Below are 19,964 nucleotides of genomic sequence, written 5' to 3'. Positions count from 1 at the left end.
AGTAACATAAGTTGTTTATGTGGCACTGCCAACTTGTGGCTTTTCAGGTGAGACAAGCATACTGTTTATAATCTTTAAATATCAGGTAGACTCTGTCAGTAATATAATTAAAGCAAATGGGAACATCAGTGAAGGGGGCTAATGGGGAGGTAATAACAAGTAGTGGTGAAGTATGGAGATACAGTGAGTATTTTGAAGGTTTGTTGAATGTGTTTGATGATAGAGTGGCAGACATAGGACGTTTTGGTCGAAGTGGTGTGCAAAGTGAAAAGGTCAGGGAGAATGGTTTGATAAACACAGAAGAGGTAATGAAAGCTTTGCAGAAGATGAAAGCTGGTGGATTTGGATGGTATTGCAGTGGAATTCATTAATAAAGGGGGTGACTGTGTTGTTGATTGGTTGGTAAGGATATTCAGTGTGTGTATGGTTCATGGCGAAGTGCCAGAGGATTGGGGGAATGCATGCACAGTGTCATTGTACAAAGGCAAAGGGGATAAAGGTGAATGTTCAAATTACAGAGGTATAAGTTTGAGTATTCCTGGGAAATTATATGGGAGGGTATCGATTGAGATGGTAAAGACATGTACAAGAGCATCAGATTCGGTAAGAGCAGTGTGATTTCAGAAGAGGTTGAGGATGTGTGGATCAGGTGTTTGCTTTGAAGAATGTATGTGAGAAATACTTAGAAAAACAGATGGATTTGTATGAGAAAAACAGATGGATTTGTATGTAGCATTTATGGATCTGGAGAAGGCATATGATAGGGTTGATAGAGATGCTTTGTGGAAGGTATTAAGGAGTATATGGTGTGGGAGGTAAATTGCTAGAAGCAGTGAAAAGTTTTTATCAAGGATGTAAGGCATGTGTATGAGTAGGAAGAGAGGAAAGTGATTGGTCCCTAGTGAATGTCAGTTCGTGGCAGGGGGGTGCGATGTCTCCATGGTTGTTTAATTTGTTTATGGATGGGGTAGTTAGGGAGATGAGTGCAAGAGTTTTGGGAAGAGGGGGGAGGGGGGGGAAGTATGCAGTCTGTTGTGGATGGATGAGAGGGCATGGGAAGTGAGTCAGTTCTTGTTCACTAATGATACAGCTCTGGTGGCTGATTCAGGTGAGAAACTGCAAAAGTTGCTGATTGAGTTTGGTAAAATGTGTGAAAGAAGAAAGCCGAGAGTAAATGTGAATAAGAGCAAGGTTATTAGATTCAGTAGGGTTGAGGGACAAGTTAATTGGTAGGTAAGTTTGAATGAAGAAACACAGGAGGAAGTGAAGTGTTTTAGATATCTGGGAGTGGATTTAACAGTGGATGGAACCCTGGAAGTGGAAGTGAATCACAGGGTGGGGGAGGGGGCAAGGGTTCTGGGAGCATTGAAGAATGTGTGGAAAGCGAGAATATTATCTCTGAGAGCAAAAATGGCTATGTTTGAAGGAATAGTGGTTCCAACAATGTTATAAGGTTACGAGGCACAGGCTATAGATAGGGTTTTGCGGAGGGTGGATGTGTTGGAAATGAAATGTTTGAGGACAATATGTGGTGTGAGGTGGTTTGATCGAGTAAGTAATGAAAGGGTAAGAAAGATGTGTGGTAATAAAAAGTGTGTGGTTGAGAGAGCAGAAGAGGGTATGTTGAAATGGTTTGGTCACATGGAGAGAATGAGTGAAGAAAGATTGACAAAGATGATATATGTATCAGAGGTAGACGGGACGAGAAGTGGGAGACCAAATTAGAGGGGGAAGGATGAAGTGAAAAAGACTTCGAACAACTGGGACCTGAACATACAGGAGTCTGAAAGGCATGCAAGAAATAGAGTGAATTGGAACGATGTGGCATTACGGGTGGACGTGCTGTCATTGGGGTAAACCATGGAAAGTTTTGTGGGGCTTGGATGTGGAAAGGGAGCTGAGGTTTCAGTGCATTACACATAACAGCTAGATACTGAGTGTGAATGAATGTGGCCTTTTTTTGTCTTTTCTCCCTCCCCCGTTGTCATTTCATGTGTGGCAGGGTGGCGACGGGAATGAATAAAGGCAGCAAGTAAGAATTATGTACATGTGTATATATGTATATGTCTGTGTATGTATATATATGTATACATTGAAATGTATAAGTATGAATATGTGCGTGTGTGGATGTGTATGTATACACATGTGCATATGGGTGGGTTGGGCCATTCTTTTGTGTTTCCTTGCTAACGTGGGAGACAGCAATTAAGTGTAATAAAATAAATAAATGTCTGTGTATGTATATGTATGTATGCATTGAAATGTATAGGTATGTATAAAAGCATGTGTGGGCGTTTATGTATATACATGTGTATGTGGGTGGGTTGGGCCATTCTTTCATCTGTTTCCTTGTGCTACCTCGCTAATGCGGGAGACAGCAATTAAGTATAATAAATTTCTGAATATCTGGACACAGAAAGGGGAAATTACCTTAATTTAGAAAACTTTAGGTCCATGCTTCCTATGGATTCTTGGAAATGACGAAATTTTGGTACAGTGTGGTTGTCCTCTGCAAACAATGCTATTTTGTCAGACACATTTAAGACTACATGAAAAAGAAGTGAAACCCTACACAAGACTAAAGTTTTTCATGCATACTTGCATCTGACAAACAAACAATTAAGAAGTGAGAAAGCTGAAATCTTTCATGAAAGGGGCCTTATCCGAAGCCTGTAACATTAAGGGTGTCTTGCCAAAGATACTTTTACTGTAATTTGATATTCTGCCATCAGACTCTAAGAACTATTAGTTACAAGTTTTATATAGATTTGCTTTGATATATTTTAAACAACTTTAATGAAAATTAGTTAATACATTCATGCTGAGTCTACAGATAACATTATTATACATTGTCACTGTTAATAACTTAATATATTTAGAGACACTCTGTCTACAAGGAATATAAAGTACTATATGGCACCTCTGTCAGAAGGCTTAACAATCCCGTCAGAATTACCTAGCAAAATACAATTAAATACAATTATTAATCTATGACAAGCTACACTTTTTTGTCATATTCATATTTTGTAAAACAATTTTATATTAGATGTTTTAAGCAGTGTTGTCATTATCAATGATATTAAGGACATTTATACAAATGTATGATTTGATTCAGATTGCCATTAATTTCCTTGAAACGTTTATTTATTTAAAAATACAATCAACTATCGCCAACTATCAGTAGTTTGGTACGTTTCATGACACACTATCAACCGGGAACATATGATGCTAATGCATCTGTGATATCCTATCACCCCTTATACCTTCCCTGTGGGATGGGTGGGGGTCATGAACAAACAGAAAAAAGTAAAAACTAATAGGATCATTAATATTGGCAGTCTAGAAATCCTGTAATAAATTTTGAGGATTCCAGAATTAGTGGAGATGGCTTTAACAAACATTTCATAACCAGTACAACTAACAACACAATGATATGTAAATGAAAATGCAAATGCAATATTTTCCCATTAACAAGTATATTTAATAATACAAGTACAGTAAAAAAGTGAGAACAAGAAAATAAATAGTAAACAATTGTTCCTTACTTCAAAAAGTTCATGCAACAATATGTCCAGCTAACTAATAACAAATGTTGGATATCTATAGAATATAAAGAAAAGAGGCAGACAGAGAAGCAAAGATTACAAGTGTTATTTTTCACAGGTTATAGATTCATACAAGAAATCATTTGCTTGTAATTTTATATTGCTAACTGCATTGAAAAGATGTAGTTTTATACAATAGCAAATGACACCTAGGATATGACAAATATGACACTAGCATAAGAAGGGAGTATAGAACTGCTGCACAACAATGTTATTTTTGAATGAAACATCAAAAATCAAGAAAATGAAATACACTAACAACTAAATGATTTCTAAAAGTAACCAAGATTTTCACCAAGTATCATATAAATGCAGACTTACTGCCTCAACAATGTTTGACAATGAATATGCAGCATACAAAGTCCTGCTTTCAAACGTGCACTTTACACAGGATTGGAGACTGTCACGCCTCAGTACATTATAAAAAAAACTTATCCTACACTAGTTGTAAATTCATACAGTGAAACAATCACGTCAAGATTCATTGCAACTACCACTACAGCCTTTCTCACTTAATGCAGGCTCTTCCTGCTACAGCAGAATGTAACCCTTTGAACCTATCACCTTATTATGCCTACAGTACTTATTACCCACATTAGACACAACACCCATAAGTAAATTATCATACAACAGATCTCTAATAAAACAGCATATGCGAAATATTTATTTGTATGGTGGGTTAATACTGCCCTTCAAATATGAGGGGCAAGTTATTTACGGTTCTAATGCAGGAAGACATTACCAGGGTATCTCCTTTCTAATATAAATTTACAAGGTTAAGGAACCTACAGTAAGTCACATATATCAGTAATATATAATTTCTCAAGAAGCTGGCCAAAAATAAAAAATATGCAAACATATAAACAGGCAATATGGAGCACTACCCTAGGTTCTTATTCACATAAAGGCATTGTGACTGCAGCTGAGACTGTCTTCCTGTACTAGATGAACTTCAAACATGCAATCACAACTCTTCTCGCAAATGGGTTTTAAGATACCTGTAATACCCATCAAGTATGCTCCTTCGTTGAGTTTCACCCCACAAAGTACCCAATTCTCAGCAAGAAAAGTGTGAAAGGCAACTGACTGGTTAGAAGGTATGTACACACAACAGTTGAGGAATGCCACACAGAATGAGCACCACAAGTTAACTTGCGCTAGTCACTGAAGCTGCCACTTCTGGTTGCTGTGTAAGTCCCTCCTAACTTGCATTGTCTGCTGTTATGTATGTGACTTAGGCCCTGGCTAACCCAAGACCACTGTACTGACATACAGCTTTGAATGATATGGATATACTGATTAACACTGTCATACCAAACACATCACTTTAGAATCACTGTCAAAACTGAAATGAGGTTTATATCCATTTCATCCAGCAACCATTTATTACAGCTGCTTCCTGAACACTTGGATTCCTTCCAGAGCTTGAGATATTTCCTATGTACAAAGTTAACATTTCCAGGGAAAAAAACTCCCAGCAACTTTTTCATTCTTTGTACCTACAAAGGCACATAGTCCATATCAAAACAGCAGTCTCATCCTTAAGAAAGATCTGTAAAGAGAAAATAGGAATAAGTTACTAATTTCCATGAAGATTTTCATATAAATATTTGGAATAATGGGGCAGTTTGTTTTTAGTGAGTAGTGACAAAAAGAAAAAATGGTGAATCAAACAGGGTGCCAAATGATTTTCGATATTCAGAGTATAGGAATATTAGAATTTTTTTTTAATTGAAGACACATCAGTAAGAAGTACAGAAAATATAAGGATGCTTTCGTAATTCGTATATATAGAAAAATAAAAATTTGCAGTCCTCCTTCACTTATTAACCAGTGGAATCAAGTCTTCTTACTCATTAAATCTCCTTGCATCTAATCTCTTCAACCATCCCCCTCTGTCTGTTACAACGGTGCTGCTCTCTCAGTTCTACAGGTATTATCTTGGCCACTATTCTCATGAACAATATGCAGTGTTCCCAACCCCAAGGTTTGGACCAAAGGCACATGTCTGACTGTTATTTCCCAAGATTTGTGTGTGAAGTCTCCAGACACTCGAGGGTTGAATGCTATGAAAACCCCTTCTTCCCTCAAACAGTTAAGCTGTAAAATTTTCTTCTTCCGTCTTTCCCACTTACTCCAAACACCTGCTAAGCCCTGATTAGTTTCTATATTCTTTTTTTCTAACTTCATTCCTTTCACCTAAGATGACTTTTGATGGGGGTCATGTTTTTTCTGTGTCATGTCAGTCAGTCAGTTCCAGTGGTAAAGAAATGGACTCCTTTTAAGTGAGAAGTTCCTTGACAAGCCTATGCTCCCTTTCATAAACAAAAATTTATACAGCTTCATCTCAAATCCACTCTTTACATCTTTTCTAGTAGGCATGGGAAAAATTTTTGTGCTACACTACCTCAGCAGTCACCATGGCAGGTGCATGTTGCTTAACTTCTCATGTCACGGTGAAATACACACAGTGACCCCACAGACTGATGCAAAGTATATGAAAATGTTATACACATAATTTAGTAGTAGTAGCAGCAGTACAGATCAAGATACTTACAGCTGGGAAGGGCTGCTTGAGAGAGCCTCTGCTGTATCTGATCTGTCGTAAATCGTACAAAGCAGTCATATTGTTCAGCAAGCTTGGATGCCAAAACTTTGTCATATTCCTCACGGATGTTCACTTCACGTTCACGCAATAGCTGCTCACAGATCAGATTCACCTGCATGAGTAAATCACTATTAAGCATATAATGTAAATCAACAATTGTGATAATAGAAATTCTTACATCAATAACAAAACTATATATCTTGGGGCTGTGTATGTCTACTTGTGGTTAACTGTTATCAAACCTAATATGTTTTTTAAGTAAAATTCTCAAATGTAGCCATACTGGACTCACTTTTCTAACTTTTCTTTCTACAGAGCAAAATAATTGAACATGTGATGCAAGCAGAACTACCGCATGTCTGGTAATTTGGGAAAACTGAATGGGCCACCAAGTTGTGAGTAGAAGAGAATGATGTAAACAGTTGAACTAACCCTAATTCTGTGACTAGCTTATTACTGCCTTTCTGAAAGATCCTAATCTATGAGCCAATACTCCAAATTAAAAGATGTTAGAAGACATTTTTCTCTTGCCTGTAAGCATTACGTCTCAGAACCTTCATATAAAAGGTTACAATCTGGCTGTTTGAAGGTGTTAGCTATAATGCTTACACTCATTTCTAAGAGTATAAGTCTGTATTTCATTAAAAACACGGATGGGCAATATATGACCTGCAGGCCAAATCTGACCCAGTAAATAACTGTGAGCTGCCACTGCATCTAGCAATTGTAAGAAATCATAACTTTTTCAGTCCCAGAAAGGAAATCATTTTAAATATTTCTTAATCAGGTACTTGTAAGAGATGGGAAACCACAGAACCGATACCTGGTTTTGACTTGTTCCACTTGATTTTACTTTTAAGACTTAACAAAAACCATGGATTCCGGTAGTCTAGGTGACTGAAATCCAGTATTCAAGATCTCAAGGGAATAAATTTTCACCTAGAATGGCTGTCCTTCACATCAATTTGTATCTCATGTCTTTTCCCACCCAGGTTATATTAGCAATAAGCATATCAATGAAGTGTTGCCACTCCTTAGCATTTCTCCCAAATCTCGATATTTTAATCCTCTTTGAAAGATCTCAGATTCTTTTGCTTACAGTTCCATATACTTAGGGTTTTTTGTCCACTTGTAATCCATGTTATAGATATCTAATGATACCATTTCAAATGGTGCCTCAATAGAGTTGTAGTAAAGTGTTACCAACTGCTAATCCACAGAATTGAACATTATTTTCCTACACTGCATTATTCAAGTAGTCCTGTAAGTGTTTTAATGATAAGTAATATCATCGTCAACATTGCAATAGCTCATTTTTAGGAAAGGTCTTAAAAGTGTAGGAACTAATAGCTGAGAAATGTAATTGTTTTTGAACATGAAACAAAATGATTTTGATTTCTCATATTTGAATGATTCATGCTAGATCTCTGATTGCATTTGCAGTTGATAAATGGATGAACTGAATTTAAATCTGAAAGGAAAAGGTTCTTTTGCAAAAGGTCTGCATAACTGTGTACGGGCATATATGAAGAAATTGCCTCTTTTAACTTATTTGCTCACTTTATAACTTTGGATTAAGTGTGTGATCATAACATTAAAAAGCATTCTTCAATGCAACTTGACACAGCTAGCACCTGGAATAAAGAAATGACCTCATTCACTCACTCACATTCTCTGACTGTAATATGTAATGCATAAAAACAGTCCCCTATCAAAAATCAGGCCCCACAGACTTTTCCCAGGTTTCCCTTGGCTGCTTTACATGCATATGCTTCTAATGATGTTTTGACCCAACAAAAATAATTCATCATACATAAGAGGTGAAGTAGCACAGCTGCACCCAGATTCCTTAATTGATTATTTTGAAAAGTACATAATTAACTTAAAAAATCTGATAATAAAACCATGGATTATCAAAACAGGACAGTTTAATGAAATCCATACAATATAAAAGCATCAACAAACACAGGGAAAATGCAATGAACTAAACATTGCTTTATCCCTTAAACCATGCAAACCTACGTTTGTTTTGCACAACTTTGCTTTCCATGGGTTTTCCTTATAATGCTCACATCCCCGTGTAAAGAAGAGGAAGGGTGTAATATTAAATTTACAACCAACCCTCAAAGTTTTTTCCCTGTGTAATATATCCTCCAAACTAAAACAACCTTAATGTCACCCAAAGTTTATAAAGTACCTGTCTGAATGTGAAGAGTGGCTTATCCTTGCCAAGAGATGACTGGTGGTGGTGATTGTGCTGAAGAGATGGAACTCCTGTAGTCGATGAAGGAGCAGGTGATAGTGATGGTGAGGTAGGGCAGGAAGGGGATGGTGGTGAAGGAGGGGAAGCTGGAGACTCGTAACCACCTTCGTATTCCATACTACGTTCTCCACATTGTAGGATCTTGCGGCGTTTCAACCTGCGGATCTCCTCTCGGACATTCTGTGCAATCTGTTCTGTGAACATAATACCCCCAGTTCAGCATGTAACAGTTATAAGCTACAGGCTTAACAGCTGGGTTGACCGTAGAACGACTGCCGCATGCAACCAGGATTCGAACCTATGCACTCGACCCTGGGCGGCCTATGAATGCGTCACACTCAGGAATGCTAACTGCAACAACACTCTATCCTAATTCCAACTCTGGTCTTATCCATCCCTCATGCTCTTATTTTAATGATATCTTTCTGGGTCAAAGAAATCTAGATTTCTCATACATCAAATGTTAATGCTGACATGTACACAATCCTAAAAGCTTATGTGCAATGCATAATTCTGTTTTCATTTTCTAGAACATCAAGAATACTTCCAGTTCTTCTCCCTTACATGACTACTTTCAACTTCTTTTTGCAATAATCCTCCCCTCTCATTTTTAATTTTCCAAAAGGTGGAACAGAGAAGGGGGCCAGGTGAGAATATTCCCTCAAAAGCTCAGTCCTTTGTTCCTGGCACAACCTCTGATGCGGGAAATGGTGAATAGTATGAAAAAAAAAAAAAGGCTTTTGTTCATTTACGTGAAAAATAAAGAAATGTGCTTGCATTCAATTTTGACATTCCCACCACCTAATTCTGCTAAGGGAATTATATGCATATGATTGATATGGCATCTTCAACTACATCCATCCATCTGAACTTTAAAATAACTATAGCATTCAATTCACAAAATACTTCACCCTCAGAAATGCAAACCATGATGACATTACACATACCTGATGCACTTTCACTATTACTTCAGGTATTTCTACTTCCATTATATATGCTCATAACAGCATATTTCAAGTAAGTTCCAAGGCAAAGTGGAAAATCAAACCATCTACTTCAATTCCACATATATTGTGAACTCTCCTCCAGAACTTTCTCATCTACATAAGTGATAACAACATGGTCTAATACTTCTGTGTCACAGAAGTGGTAGAGATTGAAACTCAAGAGAGGAATTGCCAGATGGTACTACATATGCTAGAAGACTCAAGAAATCTGTTGAATACATGATTCCACATATTACATAGGAAAGTCTACAGAAAACAAATACAGAATCAAACTTTTAATAATCTTAATACAAACTTGTTTGTATGGGGAGTCAGGTATAAGTAAACGAAAGTTCTGTGGGCTTTATTTATCACTCAGGCCACATACCTTTGATAATATCTGAATTCCCCAGAACAGGCAGAGGTCAGCAATATCTCATAGGAAGAAGTTGTGAGAATGGGTAGTCAAGATTTAGGTGTATGTATAATGTCTGTATGACCCATCCAGTTGTAGTGAAACAAGATACAGAAGAAAAAGATGAATGGATAGACAGATGCAAGACATTACCAGATTTCACCCATTGTTAACAGTCTATAAAATATGTAAGTTTCTAGTTAGCAAACAAACACATCAATAGTTACCTGGAGTAAGGGTAGGTGTGACTTCAGCAAATGGTGACTGTGACTCAGTATGGCGAGCAGTGGCTGCAGCAGCACTCTGAGGTGACACACACATAGGCACACATCGTCGTCTCTTGTGTGGACGTGGAGTACAAGTTCCATGGTGAAGTGGATCAAACTCCAGGGATCGTTTCAGCGTTACACATGCCATTTTTCATATATACCCTGTAATGATACTATTCATTATCCAAACAGTAAATACCTAATTACAATTATTCTTCCTTTAGTGAGGGAGCATCAGGATGAGATCACTGAGCCTTCAAGGTAAACTTTTTATTTGGCTTCTTCCTCTGTTTCTCTTCTGGAAAGTCAAAAAAGGAGAGGATCATTTTTAGCTCCTTGCTCCTGCCTCTCATAGTCACTTTTTATGAGCTGTAGAAATGGGTAGCATTCTTTCTCACCTACCCCAAAAGTATGCAACATAGTAATTAATACTGAAAGCAGTAATGATTATAAAAAAAAAAAAAAATGCTTTCTGTGAAGCCACAAGCCACTTGAAGTTACCTTGGAGTAGTCTTTGGGGACCTTCTATCCTCAAAGCCCAGGCTGATAAGCTGGGTCACTGGTTGACCTAGCTGCTGGAAGCTGCTGCCATGGCTCAATATCCACCTTTCAAGGTTAGTCTAGTACAATTCAAAATATACTTCTCAATTTCAGATGATTTCCAGCAGTTTGCTATTGTCTAAAATAATCAATTTTAATTAGTCGCCTATGTCTCCAACAGTATTACTTGTGTATTTCACTAACTACTGCTATTCCCTTGCAATTCAGTTGACTCCATTTCCCAGAGATACTGCACTGCTTTCTTTCCTCCAGGTACATCATATAATTAATGACAACACAGAACCCACCTTGAAGTGCTGAAGTCAATCTAATTTAGAAAATGCTGCATCTCCGCTTACAAAACAAACTTGATAATATGGAGAAAACAATGCTGGAAAATTGTATAACCAACATTAAGTTACTTGAATTTTAGTAAAATTTTACTATATGGATAATTTTTTTTTTTATACAATTACACAAAATTGGCACCAATAAATTCCTCGCAATGTGCAGAAATCACATGGAGCATGGAAATTTAGGTGTAGCACCTCCAACACTATCAATTTAAAGTTCTCATAAAGGGAGATGGGCTATGAATTAAGAGGGAAACTGCGGGGTAAAAACAATACAAACGTAGAGTTGAAAGTGTAATTCATTTGTAATACTTTGCTCCAATTCTAGCAAATAGCAAATAAAAAGGATGGACTTCTAAGGTGTCCTTATGTTATTATCTAATGTCGTTGCACTCTGTGCAAGGACATCAAAAAAATGACCATCCTAAAGAGGGCTGACAAAAAACATTTACCCAGGACTTGTTCACAATCTAAAGTTATATTCAGTTCCCAAGTCAATATACAAAGAAAAAAGATTTATGCTAAACATAAGGAAATATCCTTTTGATCATGAACCAGTCAACCAGTGGAATAATCTCTCAAAACTCATAATAATTGGACCAAATGTAAGAACTTTCAAAAGAAGGCTCAATAAACACAAATAATAAATCTGGAAACACTGATCCTAATGTTGAAACACCTATCAACGTTGCATGGGCACCACTGAATGCAGCAGTGATGACAAATATACAATCTTCAGGACCATCTAAGTTAATAATTGAGAGAGGATCAATAATTAATGAATATAAAAGTCCAGATTATCCACTTTTACCATTTATCATTAAATTTTTTTTGGCATATGAACAGAAGTTTACTGAAGTACTTACAATATTTTTATAATAGTACTCTCACATAATTGTACATTACCTTACTTGGAAAATAATCAATTCTTGCTTACAACAGTGCAGAGTCGGCTGGGCGTAAAGTACATTTGCCACACAATTTGTACTATCATGGGGTACGTCGTGCCACCCTAAAGGTACTGTCACCTGCCCTCCCTCCGGTACACATATTTGTCTTGCTTTCTTATCTACCTACAACACTCAGATGTGCCTGGCAGACGTATATTTCGTGATTACTTCCTCGTTCTTCCGAATTCCCATTTCAGAAAAGCGATACTTAATCAGTAATCGTAACTCAAAAGATGCAGGACCTTCATGTTAAAGCTCTAAATCCCAATTAGCCGCGGAAAAAATTACGAACTACCTTTACCCTACGCACTTCTGTAAAGAAACACTGTATTTCACAGCAAAATCGTGTGTCCTAAACATACCTGAGCTACCTGAAAATAATTACAAAGACGATCCCCTGTGACGAGGACTCAATATGGCCGTTTCCAAACAATGGCAGATACTTGTGCTAGCACAATGGTTCTTTTCAATTTTCCATCATGATAAATGTTATTCCACTTCCAAAATCAAGGGCTCACAAGATATCTCATTTGAAGTATGAAAATCAAATATTCATAATGTCAAATATAGACCACGTTTAAGCCAAATAAAATGGGCGTTACTGCTGAGGTTCGATTTTCAATCAGGACCGGTCCTGCCACGAAACCCAGTCGATCTTGCGCTTCTTGACTATATTCATCCCATATAACTACTTTGCACCTTCTGACCTGGCTTAAGGAAATTATTCACTGAGCTTGGAGAAGCAGTTTAGTTCAAAATACTGGTAGTATTCTGCTGTGGTCCGATAAAATCCCTTTAAGTACATGCCAGTTCCTCGCTCGTCCTTATGACAGAATAACACATTCACAGTAAACTCTCTGCAGCTGATACACGTTAATTTTTGCATATATATATATATATATATATATATATATATATATATATATATATATATATATATATATAGATAGATAGATAGATAGATAGATAGATAGATAGATAAAGATATCGATAGATAAATAGATAACACTGGCTTCTCAATTTCTTGTCGGTAACGATTCAGGGTAAACAATATTAGAAACAAAGTATTTCAGCATTAGCTTATATCGTACGATAGACTTTACTGTCAAGTACTCCTACATCAAAGGATATATATCTACATCGATGTAAGGAAAGTAACCTTCCTCCTATTACTTGAACATATTCTCAGCAAACTATTAAAACTAAGAGGAGTAATGTGTATAGACTGAAAATTTAAACCTTTTAAGTGCTCAGATAAATTAGTTTTGGGAAGAAGCAATTGATCGCATCTTACACAACACACACATGTCCACCTCAGATTCACTACAGATACTCATGGCTCGCTGTGTGCCAGTAATGGCACCCCTAAGCACACACACCCAACTTGTGCCAGTACTGGCACACCCGAGAACAGGCTGTCCATACAAAACCCCGTATCAAACTTAGTTATGGCAAATCTCAACACACTTCTTTAAAAATAAGTACAGTTCATTTGGGTGTCAAGGAGGCTTTTCTTATACAGCGACCCCTCCCTTTATGTTTTGAGGTGCTATATTCTATGCTGTTGACAATCTCTTCCCTCTTGCCTTCCATTTTTTATCGAAAACTCATGTTACATTTCTTGTGTTTTCGCTACTTTTATTTTCAAAAGCTATTTCTGCTATCATTAGGATTTTTATCGGCTTCATATGATTGTTTTACTCCTTTTAATCCTTCATGGTACTAAGGGCAGTATAAATTTAATAGACGAAATTCCACGTGCATCATAGTTAAAGGTTGCGTGCCACCTGTGAATCTATGTTTAAAGTTAGGTTGCTTCTTCAACACGCGAATAATACTTTTATTGTCATACAGTTTTTCTTTGACCTTTATATATTTTCCCATTTCCTATATATTTCAAAATGTGTCTTGGTTTTCATATCCCTTTTTCATTTCTTGGTATCTCTCATTCCTTTATTTCCACTTCTAGAATTTGCTTTCTCTTATTCTTAAGGTTGCTATAATCTAATTCTTGCCTCCTCAAAACAATTGATTTCATCCATTTGTCTTTTCTGATTGGTCTTATTTCTTGTACTGCTCTGAGTACTCATTTAATTTTTCTCTTTGGCATATTTCAGACACGTAATTTGTCCTTCCATTATCATAGCTTCCACCTGGAGACTTTCCCTCTTATCGCTGTTTCCTGCCTAGATTTTTGAGCTTTCAAAACCTGTCTTCTACTCTATGAAGTGTATTACATATTTGGTAAAATCTAAGATATTTGGGCCATACAAAATAGGAGAGATGTGTTTTTTATGTAAACATTTCCGGTTATTATTATATTGCAGGTATGCGCAAGGGCAGGATACATTTTTTTTTTTTTCATTTGTCTTCCCTGTTGTATCATTTTTTCCGGTTGATTTAAAAAAGTATCGTATGCTATGTAGGGTCCTGAGCATGCAGGAAGGTGAAAGATGTGATACATAGGGGACAGCATCCTTCTTAGTGAACTGAACCCAGGGCATATGAAGTATCCTGAAGGAAGCGGCAAACAAGTATTTTTTTTTTCTTACGTAAGCAGGGACGGCACGGGCCGCTGAGGCCCTAATCAAGGCCATCTCATTAACGATATATATATATATATATATATATATATATATATATATATATATATATATATATATATATATATATATATGAACAGCTGGGATGACTGTGGACCGACTGCCGCAAACAGGATTCGAACATATGCGCTCGACCTTGGGCGGCCCGTGAGTGCGTCACGGTCAGGAACGCAAATTTATTATTATTATTATCATTATTATTATTATTATTATTATTATTATTATTATTATTATTATTATCATTATTATTATTATATAATAATAATAATAATGATAATAATAATAATAATAATAATAATAATAATAATAATAATAATAATAATAATTCTTTTTTCTTTTCTTTCACACTATTCGCCATTTCCCGCGTTAGCGAGGTAGCGTTAAGAACAGAGAACTGGGCCTTTGAGGGAATATCCTCACCTGGCCCCCTTCTCTGTTCCTTCTTTTGGAAAAATAAAAAAAAAATAATGAGAGGGGAGGATTTCCAGCCCCCCGCTCCCTCCCCTTTTAGTCGCCTTCTACGACACGCAGGGAATACGTGGGAAGTATTCTTTCTCCCCTATCCCCAGGGAGGATAATAATAATAATAATAACAGATGGCCCTACCCACCCACATGCACATGTATATACATAAACGCCCACACACGCATATATACATACCTATACATTTCAACGTATACATACATATACATACACAGACATATACATATATACACACGTACACACTCATACTTGCTGCCCCCATCCACTCCCGTCGCCACCCCGCCACACATGAAACTGCACCCCCCTCCCCCCGCGCGGGCGCGAGGTAGCTGTCATGTGTAATGCACCGAAACCACAGCTCCCGTTCCACATTCAGGCCCCACAGAACTTTCCATGGTTTACCCCAGACGCTTCACATGCCCTGGTTCAATCCATTGACAACACGTCGACCCCGGTATACCACATCGTTCCAATTCACTCTTTTCCTTGCATGCATTTCACCCTCCTGTATGTTCAGGCCCCGATCACTCAAAATCTTTTTCACTCCATCCTTCCACCTCCAATTTAGTCTCCCATTTCTCTTGGTTCCCTCCACCTCTGACATATATATCCTCTTTATCAATCTTTCCTCACTCATTCTCTCCATGTGGCCAAACCATTTCAATACACCCTCTTCTGCTCTCTCAACCATACTCTTTTTATTACCACACATCTCTCTTACCCTTTCATTACTTACTCGGTCAAACCACCTCACACCACATATTGTCCTCAAACATCTCATTTCCAACACATCCACCCTCCTCCACACAACCCTATCTATAGCCCACGCCTCGCAACCATATAACATTCTTGGAACCACCATGTCTTCAATATATATATATATATATATATATATATATATATATATATATATATATATATATATATATATATATATATATATATATATATTGATTGAGAGGGTGAAGGTATGTACAGAGCATCAGATTGGGGAAGAGCAGTGTGGTTTCAGAAGTGGTAGAGGATGTGTGGATCAGGTGTTTGCTTTGAAGAATGTATGTGAGCAATACTTAGAAAAGCAAATGGATTTGTATGTAGCATTTATGGATCTGGAGAAGGCATATGATAGAGTTGATAGAGATGCTCTGTGGAAGGTATTAAGAATATATGGTGTGGGAGGCAAGTTGTTAGAAGCAGTGAAAAGTTTTTATCGAGGATGTAAGGCATGTGTACGTGTAGGAAGAGAGGAAAGTGATTGGTTCTCAGTGAATGTAGGTTTGCGGCAGGGGTGTGTGATGTCTCCATGGTTGTTTAATTTGTTTATGGATGGAGTTGTTAGGGAGGTAAATGTAAGAGTTTTGGAAAGAGGGGCAAGTATGAAGTCTGTTGTGGATGAGAGAGCTTGGGAAGTGAGTCAGTTGTTGTTCGCTGATGATACAGCGCTGGTGGCTGATTCATGTGAGAAACTGCAGAAGCTGGTGACTGAGTTTGGTAAAGTGTGTGAAAGAAGAAAGTTAAGAGTAAATGTGAATAAGAGCAAGGTTATTAGTACAGTAGGGTTGAGGGTCAAGTCAATTGGGAGGTAAATTTGAATGGAGAAAAACTGGAGGAAGTAAAGTGTTTTAGATATCTGGGAGTGGATCTGGCAGCGGATGGAACCATGGAAGCGGAAGTGGATCATAGGGTGGGGGAGGGGGCGAAAATCCTGGAAGCCTTGAAGAATGTGTGGAAGTCGAGAACATTATCTCGGAAAGCAAAATTGGGTATGTTTGAAGGAATGGTGGTTCCAACAATGTTGTAAGGTTGCGAGGATAGAGTTGTGCGCAGGAGGGTGCATGTGCTGGAAATGAGATGTTTGAGGACAGTGTGTGGTGTGAGGTGGTTTGATCGAGTAAGTAACGTAAGGGTAAGAGAGATGTGTGGAAATAAAAAGAGCGTGGTTGAGAGAGCAGAAGAGGGTGTTTTGAAATGGTTTGGGCACATGGAGAGAATGAGTGAGGAAAGATTGACCAAGAGGATATATGTGTCGGAGGTGGAGGGAACGAGGAGAAGTGGGAGACAAAATTGGAGGTGGAAAGATGGAGTGAAAAAGATTTTGTGTGATCGGGGCCTGAACATGCAGGAGGGTGAAAGGAGGGCAAGGAGTAGAGTAAATTGGATCGATGTGGTATACCGGGGTTGACGTGCTGTCAGTGGATTGAATCAGGGCATGTGAAGCGTCTGGGGTAAACCATGGAAAGATGTGTAGGTATGTATATTTGCGTGTGTGGACGTGTATGCATATACATGTGTATGGGGGCGGGTTGGGCCATTTCTTTCGTCTGTTTCCTTGCGCTACCTCGCAAACGCGGGAGACAGCGACAAAATATATATATATATATTTTTAAACTATTCGCCATTTCCCGCGTTAGCGAGGTAGCGTTAAGAACAGAGGACTGGGCCTTATTTGGAATATCCTCACCTGGCCCCCCTCTGTTCCTTCTTTTGGAAAAATAAAAAAAGAAAAAAAAAAAACGAGATGGGAGGATTTCCAGCCCCCCGCTCCCTCCCCTTTTAGTCGCCTTCTACGACACGCAGGGAATACGTGGGAAGTATTCTTAATCCCTATCCCAGGGATAATATATATATATATATATATATATATATATATATATATATATATATATATATATATATATATATATATATATATATATATATATATAGCATTTATTCACCATTTGGCATTTTCCATACTCACCTTAATTACATTTGTGGTCTAATATTGTCATAGTAATACGTGGGGATTGCTGGCTCGATGGGCTACGGTGGCTGCAGTTGTTGGACAAAATAAAGTTGGTAATCAATATGGAAAGGTGCACCATAATCCAACTGCAGTCAAAATGTGTATCTTAAATCTTTGTACTGAGGTCTAAAAACACCAGAAAATGATATCATATCATCCTCGAGTATGACTTCCAAAATAGAAAATTAACACACCTCACTATGAGACTCGTATGAACATACTTCCCTTCAGAATATATCAACATACGTTACTTCAAAGACTGGTATATTATGATTGATATTCGCTGCCTGATCACCCAGAGACACATAGAATCCATTTGATTTGAAATCATTCGGATAACCACTGATCCCGGTGGTGTAATAGTAATGACACTAAATCCCCACCCTCCATTCTCCACTTGACCCACCCGCTAGTGTGAAGTCCCACCCGGGGCCTTCCCCCACTGCTGGCCCACCCTCTAAACGTGACTCAGAGAATGTGTTGTCAGGGGAGGTAGTGGTGGCATAGTGTAATATGGCTGTTGTCAGGGGAGGTGGTGGAAATGTACGGGACCATTAACATCAGTTCGTCAACAATACGTTATGCTGGCCAGAAAAGGAACGTACATCTTATGCAGGAAAATGATTTCCCTAAAACTAGTCACTAAAGATGTGGAGCCGGTTTAACGAATATTTCATGAAAGTCTGGGATTTGCTCTCTAATTATCACAAAAAGAGAAGGATTGATAGCTTACTTCTGGCATTAAATGGAACCCAAAAAAGCTCAGTGAATGTGATGACGGAAAAAACGCGCCTCATCATGCCATGGCGGGTTGAGACGGGAGACACACCCTACGGTTGACTTCATTATTAAATGGTAAATCGATACCAACACCAGGCTGCTAGTACTGATCGTTGTTGGGGAAATATAGGAGCATTTTTGCCGGAGAACAAGACCACGAATTTATTTGACCAGGATACACATCATGATACATCCAAATTAGCAATCCTAAAGCTCTAGATACTATGGATGTGTTGCTATTCCTATGAATATTCATTGCTAACGCAGCCAACCCCTTCATAAGTGTACCAGTATTTTCGGTATTCGTAGGTGAACTATGGAGGTACTTTAACAGAAATATGCTTTTTCTTACGATCGTCAGCATTCGTCTTCCCATCTGCGCGAATACTCGTATAACAAAATCACATCTGAGACATCTAGTTTGCCTCCTTGGCCAACCTTCAGCACATAGTTTTGCAAAAGAAAGAGAACAAAATAAGAGGTTTATGAGAGGAGGATAGAGGGACCTCGCTGCGACAGTTCGTGAACCTGGACAGTGTGCGGCCACACCAATAAAAACTATCGACTTACTCACACAGGAAATCCTCACGATATGCACGCAATGGACAGGCAGCTCCCGTTTTCCTTTTCCTTAACACCTAACGACATAGTAACGGTGTTCTTTCTCTTTATCTTAGAATTATTTTTAAAAGGATGTATATGTTACACTTTCTGTAGTTTTAAGGTTTCACCGATTCCCATCAGCATTTTGGGAGGGTGCACGATAGGGGAGGGGAATAGAAACTAATATTTTTCAGTATATAATCAGTAGTCATATAGGCATCAAGAGTGAAATTGAATGTTTTTTTGAGAAAAAAAAGTGGTAATTTTTCTTAGAATAGGATATGGGAGCATTCTGTAAGGATATACAGGGATGGACACACCCACGCGCTATTTTGTTCCTGTTTAGAAATATTGAATTATGAAAGACTACCATGTTGTTTTGTAATTGAATATTATTCAATTTTATTATAACAGAAATATTATGCATGTAAGTTTGCATGTGATGGTTTCTAACATAGTTATTTGACCCATCAATTGACACTGATATCAAGACTTAGTTATATGCATATCCTAACGTTTCATCGTCCATGATAATCAATTTTAAGTTTCCCTATTTTTCGCAGTGGCTGCTGTGCACTGCGACACACTACAACCTTTGCAGGTGATACGGAAATAATAGTATATTGATGACCCTCATTTGTATACCATCGTGTTTATCAAGTGTGTTTGACGGTCTTTACCATATTCACTCTCAGATGGTCTCCATCAAAGGTATTTCGAG

General features: G+C 37.8%; 2 protein-coding genes across 3 annotated transcripts in view; one reads left to right on the top strand and one right to left on the bottom strand.

The window, feature by feature from the left end:
* The window catches only part of LOC139760374 (uncharacterized), a 72,367-nt gene extending 63,968 nt beyond the window's left edge, over positions 1 to 8,399 (top strand). Inside the window, exon 17 of the mRNA XM_071683472.1 lies at positions 6,529 to 8,399. The gene's annotated coding sequence lies outside the window, so the exon portion shown is untranslated. The remainder of the gene's footprint in view (positions 1 to 6,528) is intronic.
* LOC139760377 (akirin-2-like) lies at positions 3,123 to 12,508 on the bottom strand. Of its 2 annotated transcripts, none has more exons than XM_071683481.1 (5): positions 12,352 to 12,508; positions 10,105 to 10,308; positions 8,411 to 8,670; positions 6,163 to 6,325; positions 3,123 to 5,157 (listed from the first exon to the last, which is right to left on the bottom strand). In XM_071683481.1, the coding sequence occupies exons 2-5, from the start codon at positions 10,292 to 10,294 to the stop codon at positions 5,147 to 5,149; spliced, it is 624 nt and encodes a 207-aa protein (XP_071539582.1). In that variant the 5' UTR covers positions 10,295 to 10,308; positions 12,352 to 12,508; the 3' UTR covers positions 3,123 to 5,146. The 2 variants fall into 2 exon arrangements, with proteins under 2 accessions (XP_071539582.1, XP_071539583.1); XM_071683482.1 differs by having other exon boundaries at positions 11,946 to 12,421.
* Positions 12,509 to 19,964: the final 7,456 nt, after the last annotated feature.

Source organism: Panulirus ornatus, chromosome 36 (genome assembly GCF_036320965.1).
Source record: "Panulirus ornatus isolate Po-2019 chromosome 36, ASM3632096v1, whole genome shotgun sequence".
NCBI lineage: Eukaryota > Metazoa > Arthropoda > Malacostraca > Decapoda > Palinuridae > Panulirus > Panulirus ornatus.
This window is presented reverse-complemented; position numbering and strand designations above follow the sequence as displayed.